Source organism: Eleutherodactylus coqui, chromosome 5, assembly GCF_035609145.1.
Source record: "Eleutherodactylus coqui strain aEleCoq1 chromosome 5, aEleCoq1.hap1, whole genome shotgun sequence".
In the NCBI taxonomy this organism is placed as follows: Eukaryota; Metazoa; Chordata; class Amphibia; order Anura; family Eleutherodactylidae; genus Eleutherodactylus; species Eleutherodactylus coqui.
The window spans coordinates 72,657,270-72,671,224 of record NC_089841.1 but is presented as its reverse complement, the minus strand read 5'-3'; the positions used below and the strand labels follow the sequence as shown (position 1 = coordinate 72,671,224).

The window sequence follows — 13,955 nt, the reverse complement described above, 5'->3', positions numbered from 1 at the left end:
CAAAACCTTGTCCACATGGCTGGCTAATCCCTAGATTAGGAGCCACAGGCGGATTTGCCGCATATGCACTGTAAAACTCATGAAGAATTGCCGCGATTGAGTCCCGATCTTTAGCCCCGTATTTTCTGCGAGTCACACCGGCGGCTGCTGCGCATTGGCAAGAAAATATGCTGCAGCGCAGAAATCACTTGATTGTTAGAAATCCTCGAAATGACTGTTAATGCTTAAAAAGAGCCAACTGTCTGTTCCCAGCGTTACACGCAGGTAAATTCCCTCCCCCTCCCTATTTTTCCCGCCCGCTTCCATAGAATCTATGGGAGCTTCCTGTGTATCTTGTCAAAAGATAAGGCAAGAGCTATCTTCTGACGTGGTGTATAAAATCAGCAAATTGAAAACGGTCGCCGATGTGCCATTTTTTCACGGCTGAACTTTTTTTATGCTCAAAAATCGTTCCTGTGAATGAAAACATATGAATCCAATGATCCAGATGGCTGCGAATTTTGGGTGATTTTAAAATGCTAAATAGGTAATGTGAATAAGGCCTAAGTGTGAACAGAGAATAAAAGATCATGTAATGGAAAAGCAGTACCAGAGAAGTAAAGCAAAGTATACAAAGGTATTCAACTTCATGCAGAGGTAACATCAGGGTTCCTTTAACTAAAATATTCCCAGTGACACTTACATGGTAATAATACTAACTTTTCTGGTGTTCTCCAATTTTCATCAGAGAAACTTCGTGACAGCTCAGAGGGATTGTCCTGGCGTTGTCCTTGACAACACTGCCATCTAGTGGAAATAGGACTACTGGCTACAGGAACCTGCCTTGAACGTCTTCTTAAGATGCTTCTCTTGAACCTTGAATAAGAAATCTTTCCAATGTCTGGCGTCTAAAGTAGGATGAAAAGCATTAGAAATTACATTTAGGACTAAACAATGTGACATAAAATGCTCAAGAGAAAGAAAGAACAATTTATGTGTTTATGCAAACAAGGAAGATGGAACAATACCTCGGCAGCGCCACCTACTGGATGGTAGTACTCCTGCAAGTCAATGTCAAACCTTTTACACAAGTCTTAAAGGGGTTGTCCCGCAAAAGCAAGTGGGTCTATACACTTCTGTATGGCCATATTAATGCACATTGTGCATTAATTATGAGCCATACAGAAGTTATTCACTTACCTGTTCCATTGCTAGCGTCCTCGTCTCCATGGTGCTAATTTTCAGCGTCTAATCGCCGGATTAGACGCGCTTGCGCAGTCCGGTCGTCTTCTTTTCTGAATGGGGCCGCTCGTGCCGGAGAGCGGCTCCTGGTAGCTCCGCCCCGTCACGTGCCGATTCCAGCCAATCAGGAGGCTGGAATCGGCAATGGACCGCACAGAAGCCCTGCGGTCCACCGAGGGAGAAGATCCCGGCGGCCATCTTCAGCAGGTAAGTAAGAAGTCACCGGAGCGCGGGGATTCAGGTAAGCACTGTCCGGTGTTTTTTAACCCCTGCATCGGGTTTGTCTCGCGCCGAACAGGGGGGCTGTTGAAAAAAAAAAAAAAAAAAAACCTGTTTCGGCGCGGGACAACCCCTTTAAACACGGTGTTTGAGAATTGACCAAAAGCCAGAATACCACACACACAACACCATTTCGGGGGTTTTGCCCCTCATCGGTGTGCAGCAGGTTTCTGGCTTGGCTAGTGAGAGGCCTGTGACGTGCCTATACTTATGCTAGTTAATAACACCATTTATAAGGAGTTTGCATAATTGAAACAGGTTGGACAAAAGGTCTGGACAGATCATCAAAAAGGAGCCTAACTTTTATGGCATGTCAATTAGATTTCCTATAACCATGTGAACTGTGCGCACTGCATGATCTCAGCCCGTTCTACTTTCCATGGGATTGCAATGCTTGAACTGTCTGTGTACTGTAACATCATTACTCTTGTGCTGTAGCAACACTGCACTATCCTTGTATTTCCCTTGTCCAGTGTCATTATGTGTACTCTTTATATTTGGGGACATCACTCTGCATGTTCTCTCTGTGCGTTATACCTGTACTGTCACATCACTGTGTGCATTATTCTTGTAATCGGGATGGGTAATGTGGCAATATGCATGCAAAAAGGCATCATACATAACAAATACACTTAGGCCTCCCTCACACAATCGTATGCATTTTTAGGTTCACCTGTATAATCGTGTGAAAGAACTGACGCAATAGAGTCCCAATCTTTATTCGCGTATTTCATGCCATTCACACAGGGCGTTGCTGCGTATGTGCAAAAAAAAAAAAAAAACATTTTTGCAGAAGCAATGGGAAGCAGTGACTGCTGTAAAATGCTTGGAATGACAATTAATGCCCAATTAGGGCAAGCGGTCTTTTCCCAGCATTGTACGCAGGGCAACTCCCTCCCCCTCACTTTTTCCAGCTTCCACAGAAGTCTATGGGAGCTTGTTCCAGATCACGTCAAAAGATAGGGCAAGACCTTATCTTTTCACGTGGCATATAAAACTGGCGGGCAAAAACTGTCACAGAGGTGCCATCTTTCCAAGGCAGACTATTTTACATGGCAAAAAAAAATAAAAAAAATCGTTCATCTGAATCCAATGCTTTGCATGGTCACATTTTTTTTCAGGTGGGAGGGGGGGGGGGGGGGCTTTTTTATATGCAGCGAAATGCTTATTGTCGCCCTCATCCACTCCCGGCTCGATTATTGCAACTCGTTGCTGATCGGCCTCCCCTGTACCAGACTCTACCCTCTCCAATCCATCCTGAATGCAGCAGCCAGGCTCATATTCCTGTCCAGCCGCTACTCGGACGCCTCTGTCCTGTGCCGGTCACTGCACTGGCTGCCCGTTAAATACAGAATTCAATTCAAACTCGCTACCTTCATCCACAAAGCCCTCCACAGCGCAGCGCCACCCTATATCGCCTCCCTCATCTCAATCCATCAACCAGCCCGGGCTCTCCGCTCTGCTAATGAAACCAGACTGAGCGCCCCTTTAATTCGAACTTCTCATTCCCGCCTCCAAGACTTCTCCAGAGCAGCACCGGTCCTCTGGAACGCACTACCAAAGGCTACCCGAGCAATCCAGGACTCGCAGAACTTCAGGCGTGCTCTAAAAACGCACCTCTTCAGGGAGGCATACCGCATTCCCTAAACAAACCTCTCTGTACTCCGCCTGATAACATGCTCCCTGACCTACTGACTGCAATCCCTGCTAGCCATCATAAACCGCTCCTGCAGTCACACCGTTTCTGCCGTCACACGGCTAAATGTCTGACCATTGTCTATGTGTAGAGCATCGCTCACTCTCCACCTCACCATACTGTGCACATCTCCAGCCCCTTTACCTTCTGTATCACCCCATTACTTGTAGTATGTAAGCTCGTTGGAGCAGGACCCTCACCCCTATTGTTTCCATCAACTGATTACTATATGTAACCGTGGTTCTGTAATGTTTGTATTTTGTCTTTCTGTATTCCCCCTGTCTATGTAAGCGCTGCGGAATATGTTGGCGCTATACAAATAAAGATTATTATTATTATTATTAAATACGGTCATGGAAATAAGCCCTTACTGACACATGCTCCCTGAATTTCTCGGAACTGCACGGCTTCAGATCCTTCCCTCTATGTTTCAGTGGGCTGAGAAAGCATCTGGTTTCCAGTTACAGACCGCGCTCCTCCCTAAATTACATTCCAGGGACTTGCTGCAACTTCCCAGCAAAATCTCCAAAATGGAGACTCTGCCTACTCCTTACCCCTTAAAATGCTCTTCCCCAAAGACTAAAGTCTATCTGGTGTTCTTCTCGATGGTCGTGTGCACCGCCGCTCTATTTATTTTACAGTTAAAGTTCTTCAGGCCAAGAGGGAAAGACTTCTACTCCTATGAAGTGAAGGATTCCAAGGAGAGAGCGGTAGCACTGAGCAAATACAGAGGCAAAGTAAGTAACAACTCATACTCCGCATGTAGCAGAGCGCTGTATATAGTATATACCTTCAGATACATCTAGAGCTACACTTAGGGGTTTTGGAACTACGTAACCTATCGTCATGGCTCTACAAAGGTTATGATCAACTTTAACTCTTGCTATGGAAGCCATATTACGGATCTGTATAATACGAACCCTTAATACAATGATGTGCCAAAAACTTTCCATGTTCAAGGGTGGAATTTAAGGGCTCCTACACATGGGCGTATTTCCGTGCTCAAAATTTGCGCATACAATATGCTGAGAATAGAACCCATTTATTTCAATAGGTACATTCACATTTCCCTTCTTTGCATGTGCATTTCCCACACAGTCATGGACCTGCTCAATTTTTGTGCACCCCAAGTCCACATAGAAGTCTATGTGTGGTGTGCAAATGTGTGCACAGGTACACAATACGCTGCGTAATGTCATGAAAAATAGCCACCTAAATTGGGGCATGGTTGTCTGCCGCAAATGAACATAGCACAAATACGTTGCACTAATGTGCGCACAAACACATACGTTCGGGTGACGTCCTACAACACATTTGACCCAGATAGTGGAAGGCCATGTACTAGTGATGAGCTAAAACTGAACGGCATTCCATAGATCACACAGTACTGAGATCTGCGTTGTATGCAGTCATAGTCATGACAATGAAGCTCTGCTGTCTTCTCCCGCAGGCGTCTCTGGTTGTAAACGTGGCAAGCGCCTGTCAGTACACAGATGCAAACTACAAAGGGCTGCAGGAATTACAGAGGGAATTTGGACCATTCCATTTCAATGTTCTTGCTTTCCCCTGCAATCAATATGGGGATTCTGAGCCAAATTCAAACCGGGAAATAGAAGCATTTGCTAGAGGAAACTATGGAGCGACATTCCCTATATTCAGCAAAATAAAGATTTTGGGTACTGAAGCAGAACCTGCATTCCGGTTCCTAGTAGGTAAGTGTATAGTTTTGGATGTGTATGATAATGCAGAGGGGGAAGCGGAGGGGGTCTAATTATTTTTTTTTATTATATAGGTCCTTCATATTCATTTGGAAATCATTTCAAATATGTAAATAAGGGTGTATACAGGCAAACCCATGTGCACAAACCCTGTACAGAGGCCCACTTGAGGGCCCTATTAAGCATCTATAGGCAATACCTGTGTTGCTGTATGGTACCTGCGTGCTTTCCATTTAAAGCTATGCTTTGTTACTATAATATGGCATATGATAACATGGAACACTTGAGGAAAACGCTTTGTCTGCCTTTGTATAAAATTGGAGTCACCATAAAGTATCATATGGGCCCACATCAGCTTATGGATGATGTATTACGGATGTGTGTAATAGGAGTACATATAACATGGCCGTGCCATAAGCCCTATGGCACAGGACCTGGATACACTACGTCTATGCAAACTAGCGCTGTGCTATGATGAACCACAACTACATCTGTATTCCAGCTATAGAGATCAGCACTTTTTTTTTTAGTGTCAGGAAATTAAATAAAATGTTGCACATTGTTTTACACTTTTAGTTCAGTAATGAGTGTGATTTGCAAAAATGATATTTTTCCATAAGTGACAGCTGAAGTTCAGTTGTGATCATATACATTTTGCCACAATTGTAGCACAAACTTCACATAAAATGTGTCAGTACAGATGCTTCTGTGGTCTCAGCCATGGCATACAGAGGAGTATTCCCATCTAGATCACGATTGGCTAAGATGGGAATAGTTTAACGGGACTGGATGAACTGGTCAAAGTGTGGCAGTACTAAGTTAAGAGGAATTGTCCAGCTTTGAACTGTTGATGACCGATCCTCAGAATAGTCTAACAATCGAGGAAGCCACAGACAAGTCAATTTCAGAATAGTGATAAGGAAAATAATTGATACCAACTATCAGTATATTTTTCCATCTGCTAATTGAGAGCACATTGCTCTAACTGGGCCTGTATATGCTGGTTTGACATTTGGCCACATGTGAAGGGACTTGGCGCTTATTCAGATGAGAGTATTTTAAATCAGCATTTTGTAAGCCAAAACTAGGAGTGGAGAGAAAGTATACAGATAGTCCCCGACTTGCAAAGGTTCGATTTATGAACTTCACAGGATGCGAACAATCTGTTCTGCACAGTATGATGTAATGCTATGGCATTACATCATACTGTGCAGGGATCGGGCAGGCTTCTATCAAGCCTGTCCGGTCAGATCACAGGGCACTGTGCGGCTGCTAGACACCCGGGGGGGCATTCTGAAAGGCCCTAGGGCTGTCTATGCAGAGCGCCTAGCAAGCCGTGCGCTTGATGGGCACTCTGCATAGGCAGCCCTGAGGCCTTTCAGGAGGCCCCCGGCTGTCTAACAACTGCACAGCGTCCCGCGATCTCATCATGGGACGCTGTACGGGGCCCCTGAACGTCGGGTGCCGGCTGTTTCTTACAGCGGGCACCTGGCGGCAGCAGTTCCGACAAGCCGCTAGTCAGACCTGTTAACACTTTAAATACCGCTCTGACAGCGGTATTTAAAGTGTTAACAGTTCCCACAAGCGGCGCGGCTCGTCAGAACTGCTGCCACTGGGTGTCCGTTGTAAGAACAGCCTGCACCCGACGTTGTATGAAGTGGGATCCACCCGCGATCCCGCTCCATACAGACAATTGGTTGGACTTGCGAACAAATGGACTTGCGAACAGGCTGCTGGAACGGAACCTGTTCGCAAGTCGGGGATTATCTGTAAAGGAAAGATTTGCAGGTCTTGTGTATTTTAGACCCACTCCTGGCTCTCAAAATACTGATGTAAAATGCACTGGTCTGGATAAGACCTAAAGGTGCGGGACGGCATCTGTGCAGGACAATCTGTCGTGTACAGATGTCGGACAGGACATCTCAAGGATCATCATTTTTGTGCTTTTACAGAGGAACAAGCATCGCTGACTGAATGGAGGCGTACCGGCCGGGGATCGTTCTGGCCGACTTGCCTCTCTCCAGAATAATCAGTTGTTCATAAGTAACCGACTGCTTGTCCACACGGGCCGATCTGTTGTTCAGTTTTGCATGCAGAAACTGAACGGCAAACGACAAGCCGACAAATTGTTGTTCCTCGTTCAGTCAGGGCAGGCATTTACTTTGAACAGACAAAAAAAAAAAAAAAAAGATTTTCACTTGATCGCAGCAATCCAAACAGTCATTGGTCTGTGTAGAAGGGCCTTTAATGTTCTTCACATGATGTAATGCAAACAAGGTATGCAGAGATAGTCTTCGGAAGGTTTCTCTTTAGAAAGAAATTCAAGGTTCCGTACAGCGCTAACCAAAACACCACAGTTTAACTAAGAATGGCTTGAGGAAGTGGGAAGACCCCTGCAACATTGCCCAGGTGTGTTCACACCTGTTCACTGCCTTGAAGTTCTTGCTCTAGATTGTTAAAGCTTGAGTATGTGGACTTTGCCATCCTGCTGACGAACCTGGTTTACAGATACGTACATATTTATGGAACCTTTCCTACTGACGGTAGACATGATTCACTTATAAAGAAATCAAGATCGTAGAAACGTGATGTGTCTGTGGCTTCTTCAATTGGATAATGTTGCAGAGAGGTAGTGGAGAGACCTCTTGAATTCACAGTTTGGATGGTTGCAGCCAGTTTGTGTTCTTCTATCTTCAGAACAGGACAGGACCCCTTAATGACATGGCCTATTTTGGCGTTGAGGACCAAGCGATTTTTGGTATTTTTCCATCTCCATTTTTCATGAGGGCTTGTTTTTTGCGTGGCGAGCTGTAGTTTTTATCGGTGCCACGTTTGGGTACATAGGCTATCTTGTAAAACTTTTATTATTTTTTTATGATAACAGGGAGAGAAAATGCATCAATTCTGACAGATTTTTTTTTTTACAGCGTTAATCATGCAGCATACATGACACACTAAATTGTTTCTGCGGGTCGGTACGGTTACAACGATACCAAAATTCTTATATTTTTTTTTTGTTTTTACACTTTTTTGCACTAAAAAGCCTCTTTTTTTGGAAATTTTTTTTTCTCTATAGCTGCATTCAAAGTCCTGTAACTTTTTTATTTTTCTATGTACGGAGCTCTATAGGGGCTTATTTTTTGCGAGACGAGCTGTAGTTTTAATTGGTACCATTTGGGGGAATGTACGGCTTTTTTGATCACTTATTGCATTTTTTTGTGAGGCAAAATGCTTAAAATTAGCATTTTGCCTCTGTTTTTTAGCGTTTTCTTTACGCTTTTTGTCGTACAAAATAAAAAAAGACGTTCAACTTTTTGTACACATCGTTACGGACGCGTCAATACCCAATATGTGGGGTTTTCATTTTTTTTTACCTTGTTTTATGCTAATATTAGAAAAAGCATAAAAAGGGGGGGGGGGGGTTTGGTTTTTTTATTACACACAATTTGACTCCCTCTGAGGGACTTGCAGCACTGTGCCTATGATCGCTGTGATAAGGCATGGCAGAGCTACTGCTCTGCCATGCCTTATCGCTTATACAGCGATCATAGGCAATACAGGACGCCAGTGTCTGGCGTCCTGTAGCCATGGTGACAAGCCGGGCGTGAGCCGGCCGGAGACACAGAGGGAGTGCGCTCCCTCTGAACTCCTTCCCTGCCGCAGGGAAGGGGTTAACAGCGGGGGGGGGGGGGGGCGCATCTGCGATGCCCCTCCCCCCACTGTTGCAGCGGGACGCCGGCTGTGACTGACAGCCGGCTCCCGCTGCGGGATAGCGCGAGGTCAGTCATGATCTCGCGCTATCCCGATGACGTACCAGTACGTCCTGTTGCGGGAAGTACCAGTACGTCATGGAGCGGGAAGTGGTTAATAGTTGATCGGCAGGGATCAGCCACTCAGGCCCCCTGCCAACAATCTGTTCCATGGCCTCTTGTCACAGTGTGTAAAGCAGGAAACAGACAGCTCCCTGTACTTCATGGTTTCCCATTGAATTCAACAATCCCAATAAACGATGCCCTGAGGATAGGTCATCAATAGCTCACAGCTGAACAGCTCCTTTAATTTTGTAATGCCAGAAAACTACAACCCATATTTTAGGTTGACCGGATAACCTCTTTGAGCAGTGATACATCCTTCTGCTTCTGTATCACAGCATAAATGGGCAAGAAAGATGGTGTGGGAATTGCAATGACAGGAATATTTGTTGTCAGATTTACAACTAATTTCTCCTTCAATACCAAGCCATGATTAAAACTACATAATTAACCAATTGTTTGTGTTTGAATTTAGAATCAACCAAGAAAGAGCCAAAATGGAACTTTTGGAAATATCTGGTGAACCCCCAAGGTCAAGTAATAAAGACCTGGCGACCTGAGGAACCTGTGGAAAATATAAGACAAGATGTGGCCTCTATGGTCACAGAAATCATTAAGAGGAAAAAGGAAGATCTTTGACATTACAAGAAATCCTAGGCCGGACTGTTTACAGCAAGAATCCTTGAGGAGTCACAAGATTAGTTTTTTACGTTTTTCAAAATGGTTTTGATAGCTTTCCAACTTCTTGAAGAATCCTTTTTATATCTTTGACATCCTGGCCAAAACTATGCAATGGGATATGCGTCTTTAAAGGGGGGGGGGGGGGGGCTTAGCCACATTCATATGTTGTATGAAACCCATATTATATGTAATATGGGTTTCATACAATATATAATTAGGATCAGATTGAAGATGGGTCCACCAGAAGATCCTCTGACCCTTGAAGTCCAGCCGTAGTAGCCACTTGTTAAGCTTCTAGCAGAACAGACCTTTTGCTGCTGGAGCCACATATTTTGTATGCATTCATTTGCACCCCTTGATGATGTGACCTGTGTGTACAGTGACTGTCCAGGATCTACTCTGAATTAAAAGGGCACTTTGATTTTTATGTACAGCAGAAGATTGGGCTGTTATATTCTTTTCCTCTGGCGGGTCCAGAGTACCTCTGGAGTAATTTGTGTGGTATGATCTGTTGGTTGAGTGTATGTTAATAGCCAGTGAGTAAATCATTGTTCAAACATTACAGTTGCATTGCGCATTTGGCTAAAAGCTCAAAAAGTGCAACTCTGGATTCCCCGCCCTCTCTCCACTATGGGGGGGAATCCTGAGGTTCCATTGAGCCCAGCTGTGATGAAGGGAGTCCCCAGCGATGAAGGGACTGTATCAAGCGGGCTGCCCTTGCCTCGGGATTGCTGACCTCTCTTACATGGAACTGGTGCACCACACATGTAGACACTCCGGAGACGTTGATTTCTTTGTCCGGCTCCTGCCAGCCTTTATTCCACAGCACATCACACAGTCAATATATATCATTTAAATAAGCACCCCAACTTGGGTGCGAGTCCAGGGGAGTCATCCCTATCAGACTCTGACCTTTGCTAGGCCACCAGCCTGCAGCACCTCCCTATGCTGCACTGGTCCTCTCTCTCTACCTCTGGCAGGAACTGGCCCTTTTCTAGTTCCTGCTCCACCCCTTTGTTAACCCTTGCACCAGAAGTCCTGTCTGCAGCCCTCTACAGGCCCTTCTGTGTATTGCACTACTACAGAACTAATAGGAGCTTACAGCAGAACATTTAAGACTTGCTGTTCAACCAAATGAGGGACTTCGGCGCTACTGCCGCAATCTTTCTCTCGTCCTCAAACTCCCCAACAGCAGTGCAAATTCTAGATTGTGTGAATGGACAATCTTAATGCTAATTAAGCTCAGGACTCCATCGAAGAAAATCATCCATCCACACGTTGTGTGCAGTTATCCGCACAGAATTTTTATGCGCTTAGGTGTCGGGTGTAAGACAGCCCCAAGAGTGCGTTATTAATCTCTGCATCACATGACTTGGGCCTCATTCACATGGCAGTATTTTGGTCAATATTTTACAACAGTATTTGTAAGCCAAAACCAAGAGCGGGTCCAAAAATACCAAAGAGATGCAAATCTCTCCATTAGCGTTTTCACCGCACATCATGCGTGCATTGCACGAATGCATGATATGTGATGGATGTAGTCAGAGAAAGTCAATAGACTTCATTGATCCATGCACATAGGCATGTAGACACTGCATCAATATGCAAGATTGCAGCATGCGCCATTTATCTGCATTTGTATGCAGCATGAGGCCTGTACAGCTGTATGGGCTGCATATGATATGCTGTCCATACGCAATACTTAACGCATGAGCAGCGTTTTCATACGCACCCCCGCTCTGAACACAGCGGGGAATTTAATTTTAAAAAAATCTGCATATGTCTGTGCGATTTGCAGGCACGCGCAGTGCCATACGCGATCTCCGACGAAAGAACGTATAACTGCAGAATGTGTAAGACGCTGTGGGTCTCGGGGCCGTGGGCATGAGCCCTTATACCTTCTACCTGCAGGTTCCATTTGTGATTTTGGCTCACAAATACTGATACTAAATATTGACCAGAATACTACTGTGTGAATGGGGTCTAACTGTCATAGCGCATACTTGCACTCTTGTGCTGTTAGGGCTTATTCACACAAGTGCATTTGCACATGCAAAATATGTGCATGCAAGGCACAGAGAATGCAGACCATCCCCTCTTCTGTCCACCCAATGATGCCAACAGCCCGAATGTCATCTGCCGCTGCCCCGCTGTACTCAGTCACATAACCCTGCTGTATAACAGCCCGACTGCTCATCTCTGCCTGCAGCTAGTCAGAGGAGAAAGTAGGGCCATGATTCTGCCGGGTTAGAAGATGGAGAAGCAATAGGGACCAACTGCTTCTGCGTCTCCAGCACTCACACTATGCTGCAGACAGACGAGGAGTTCGGCTCTGACATGTGACTGAGCGCAGGGACATGAAGTTTGTGCTCATAGCAACTCTGGGTGGTTTGAGGACCCGCTAGGGTAAGGGGCTACATTTGAATCACAATTACTGAGGAGGCCACATTTTGGCACACGTAATGAGGGGAGCGATATTTAGGGAAATTGCTACTGGAGGGGGGAGGGATTTACATATGGTTGCACTGTTACTCAAGGGGCCACATTACTATACACATGTAGCTGAATTGATGTAGATTTTGGTGTGGAACTGCTGCAGAATTCACCCCTTCTATTGAAAAGATAAAATCTGAGGTGGAACCACAACAAAAACCACATCGAAATCCTCAATGTGTGAACGTACCTTAAACTAGCGAGAATATGAACCCCATTCTTTTGAATGGTATATATAAGCGATGCTGAAAACAATATTGTGGCATGTCCTATCTTTTTGCGTTCCTCAGAACGCATCGCCCATTGTTTTCAATGGGACAGTAAAACACATCATACGCTGTCCAATGTGAGGTCTCCCATTGCTAATCCTCTAATGCACCTGAAATCAGTGCCAGAGGACCACTACTTCAGAGGTAACGTGATGCGTTTTTGCCAGAACACCTCACATTGGCGTAGCAGTGTGTAGGTAACCTTAAAGGGATTGTCTGAGTTTTAATTTTTCTCGTTTGATGTGATGGTCTTTATGTTTGAATTATTAAAATATGTTGTACTGTCCTCAGCTCTGATCCCACTAGTGACATCATGGTAACAGGGTCCGTCTGTATACGGGACATCAAGCTACTGCAGCCAATCACAAAGCTGATGTCTGCAGTACTCCGTGACATGGGGAGACTGGAGCTGCCGGCACTGATATGAGGGGAGCTGGGAGAGATCAGTATTGGATATTTTATTATTGTCAGGCCTGGAGAGCATCAATTTAACACATAAATTACAACTTGAACAATCCCTTTAATATCATACACTCATAGTATGGTGGTATTATTTTATCATGGTATGGTAGTATTATCTGGACACATTATGGCAGGGTTAACCCATCACAGCTCGGTGAGGTTATCCAGTCCGAGTAGGACAGTATGATAGTTGATAGGATAACATTGCCAATTGACTGTCTATCACAATATGGAATGTGAGGGGTTGGTTGGCAGCAGTTCTTTTGCACCCAGGCCCATGACTCCGTAGCTACACACCTACGTACATTGGTACTCTTGAAGATATTCACAGAAGTTGTATTGCCACCTAAGCGAGTACTTACACCCTTATTCTAAGCGTCCAGTGACAATGACATGCGCTGATGTGGTAGTATACGTAGTAGCTGATATTCACACCACAGCTAACTAACAATACACTGCCTAATCACCACACATACAATATACCAGCTTTATTCTGCACTTCCTGGGTTGTCTGTGAAGCTATTCACAAAAAGTTTGAGCTTCCACAGATACAACACACATGAAATGCAAACTAAAGATGGACATTCAAAACATGCAATGTAAATGAGAATACGGTACACATGTATATAGCACTACGTGGGTGCAGGGGAGCAAGGCAAGATCACAGCTTTGTGCAGCTTGTTGACAGTAACATAGTATGTTATGCCATCTAGTTTAGCCTATATCACACCAATGTGAATCCAGAAGGCAAAAAAAAAAAAAAAAAAAAACACACACACCGAGGTAGAAGCCATCTTTCTGAAAAATCAACTTTTATTCCCCACCGCTGCAAGTGCTCTGGAGGTGCAGCGTCTGACTGAAGTGCTCCACCTGTTTAACCAGTGAGCTTCTCTTATTAACAACTCTAGCGGTCTTCTGGTTGGGCACCACAGCTACCAATCAGACCTGTGGTCTAGCTCATTGGACAGAGGAGAATATTTCAGGCAGAAGACTTGCAGTGGCAAGGAATAAAAGGTCATTTGAGGCTGTATTCACATGGGTGAGTGCGATAACGGTCCAAGAAACTCGGATCAATGCCACAAAAATAAATAAAATCACATTTGCATCTGTATGTGGTGCAATGAGATTTTTTTTTTTCTGTCCCATAGAAAACAATGGGGGATATCACAGAAAAAAAATTATATACATGCCTACATGCCCATGCATGCGATTTGTAGCACTATTGCATCGCGAGAAGATTGTGCGATTTTGTTGCCCATGTGAAACCGGCCTTCAGCTAGGAGAATAAGAATAGAGCTCCAAGACTGCTTTCATACCTGCATTA

General features: G+C 44.7%; 2 protein-coding genes across 3 annotated transcripts in view; one reads left to right on the top strand and one right to left on the bottom strand.

Annotated features, from left to right (window-relative positions):
• CDC20B (cell division cycle 20B) overlaps nt 1-13,955 on the bottom strand; it is a 32,146-nt gene that overhangs the window by 14,147 nt on the left and 4,044 nt on the right. For both annotated transcript variants that reach the window (XM_066602724.1, XM_066602725.1), the window contains exon 3: nt 683-887. In XM_066602724.1, coding sequence (XP_066458821.1) covers nt 683-887 — 205 coding nt within the window. The remainder of the gene's footprint in view (nt 1-682; nt 888-13,955) is intronic.
• On the top strand, nt 3,671-9,840 carry GPX8 (glutathione peroxidase 8 (putative)). The gene is made up of 3 exons (XM_066601853.1): nt 3,671-3,933; nt 4,647-4,908; nt 9,202-9,840. Exons 1-3 carry the CDS (start codon nt 3,727-3,729, stop codon nt 9,363-9,365), a joined length of 633 nt encoding a protein of 210 aa, XP_066457950.1. The 5' UTR covers nt 3,671-3,726; the 3' UTR covers nt 9,366-9,840.

Excerpts from the sequence above, each read along its gene's own strand:
- GPX8 (XM_066601853.1), top strand. The coding sequence starts at position 3,727 with ATGGAGACTCTGCCTACTCCTTACCCCTTAAAATGCTCTTCCCCAAAG. Across the intron at positions 3,934-4,646 it reads TGAGCAAATACAGAGGCAAA|GCGTCTCTGGTTGTAAACGT; the intron begins GTAAGTAACAAC and ends CTTCTCCCGCAG. Across the intron at positions 4,909-9,201 it reads TGCATTCCGGTTCCTAGTAG|AATCAACCAAGAAAGAGCCA; the intron begins GTAAGTGTATAG and ends GTTTGAATTTAG.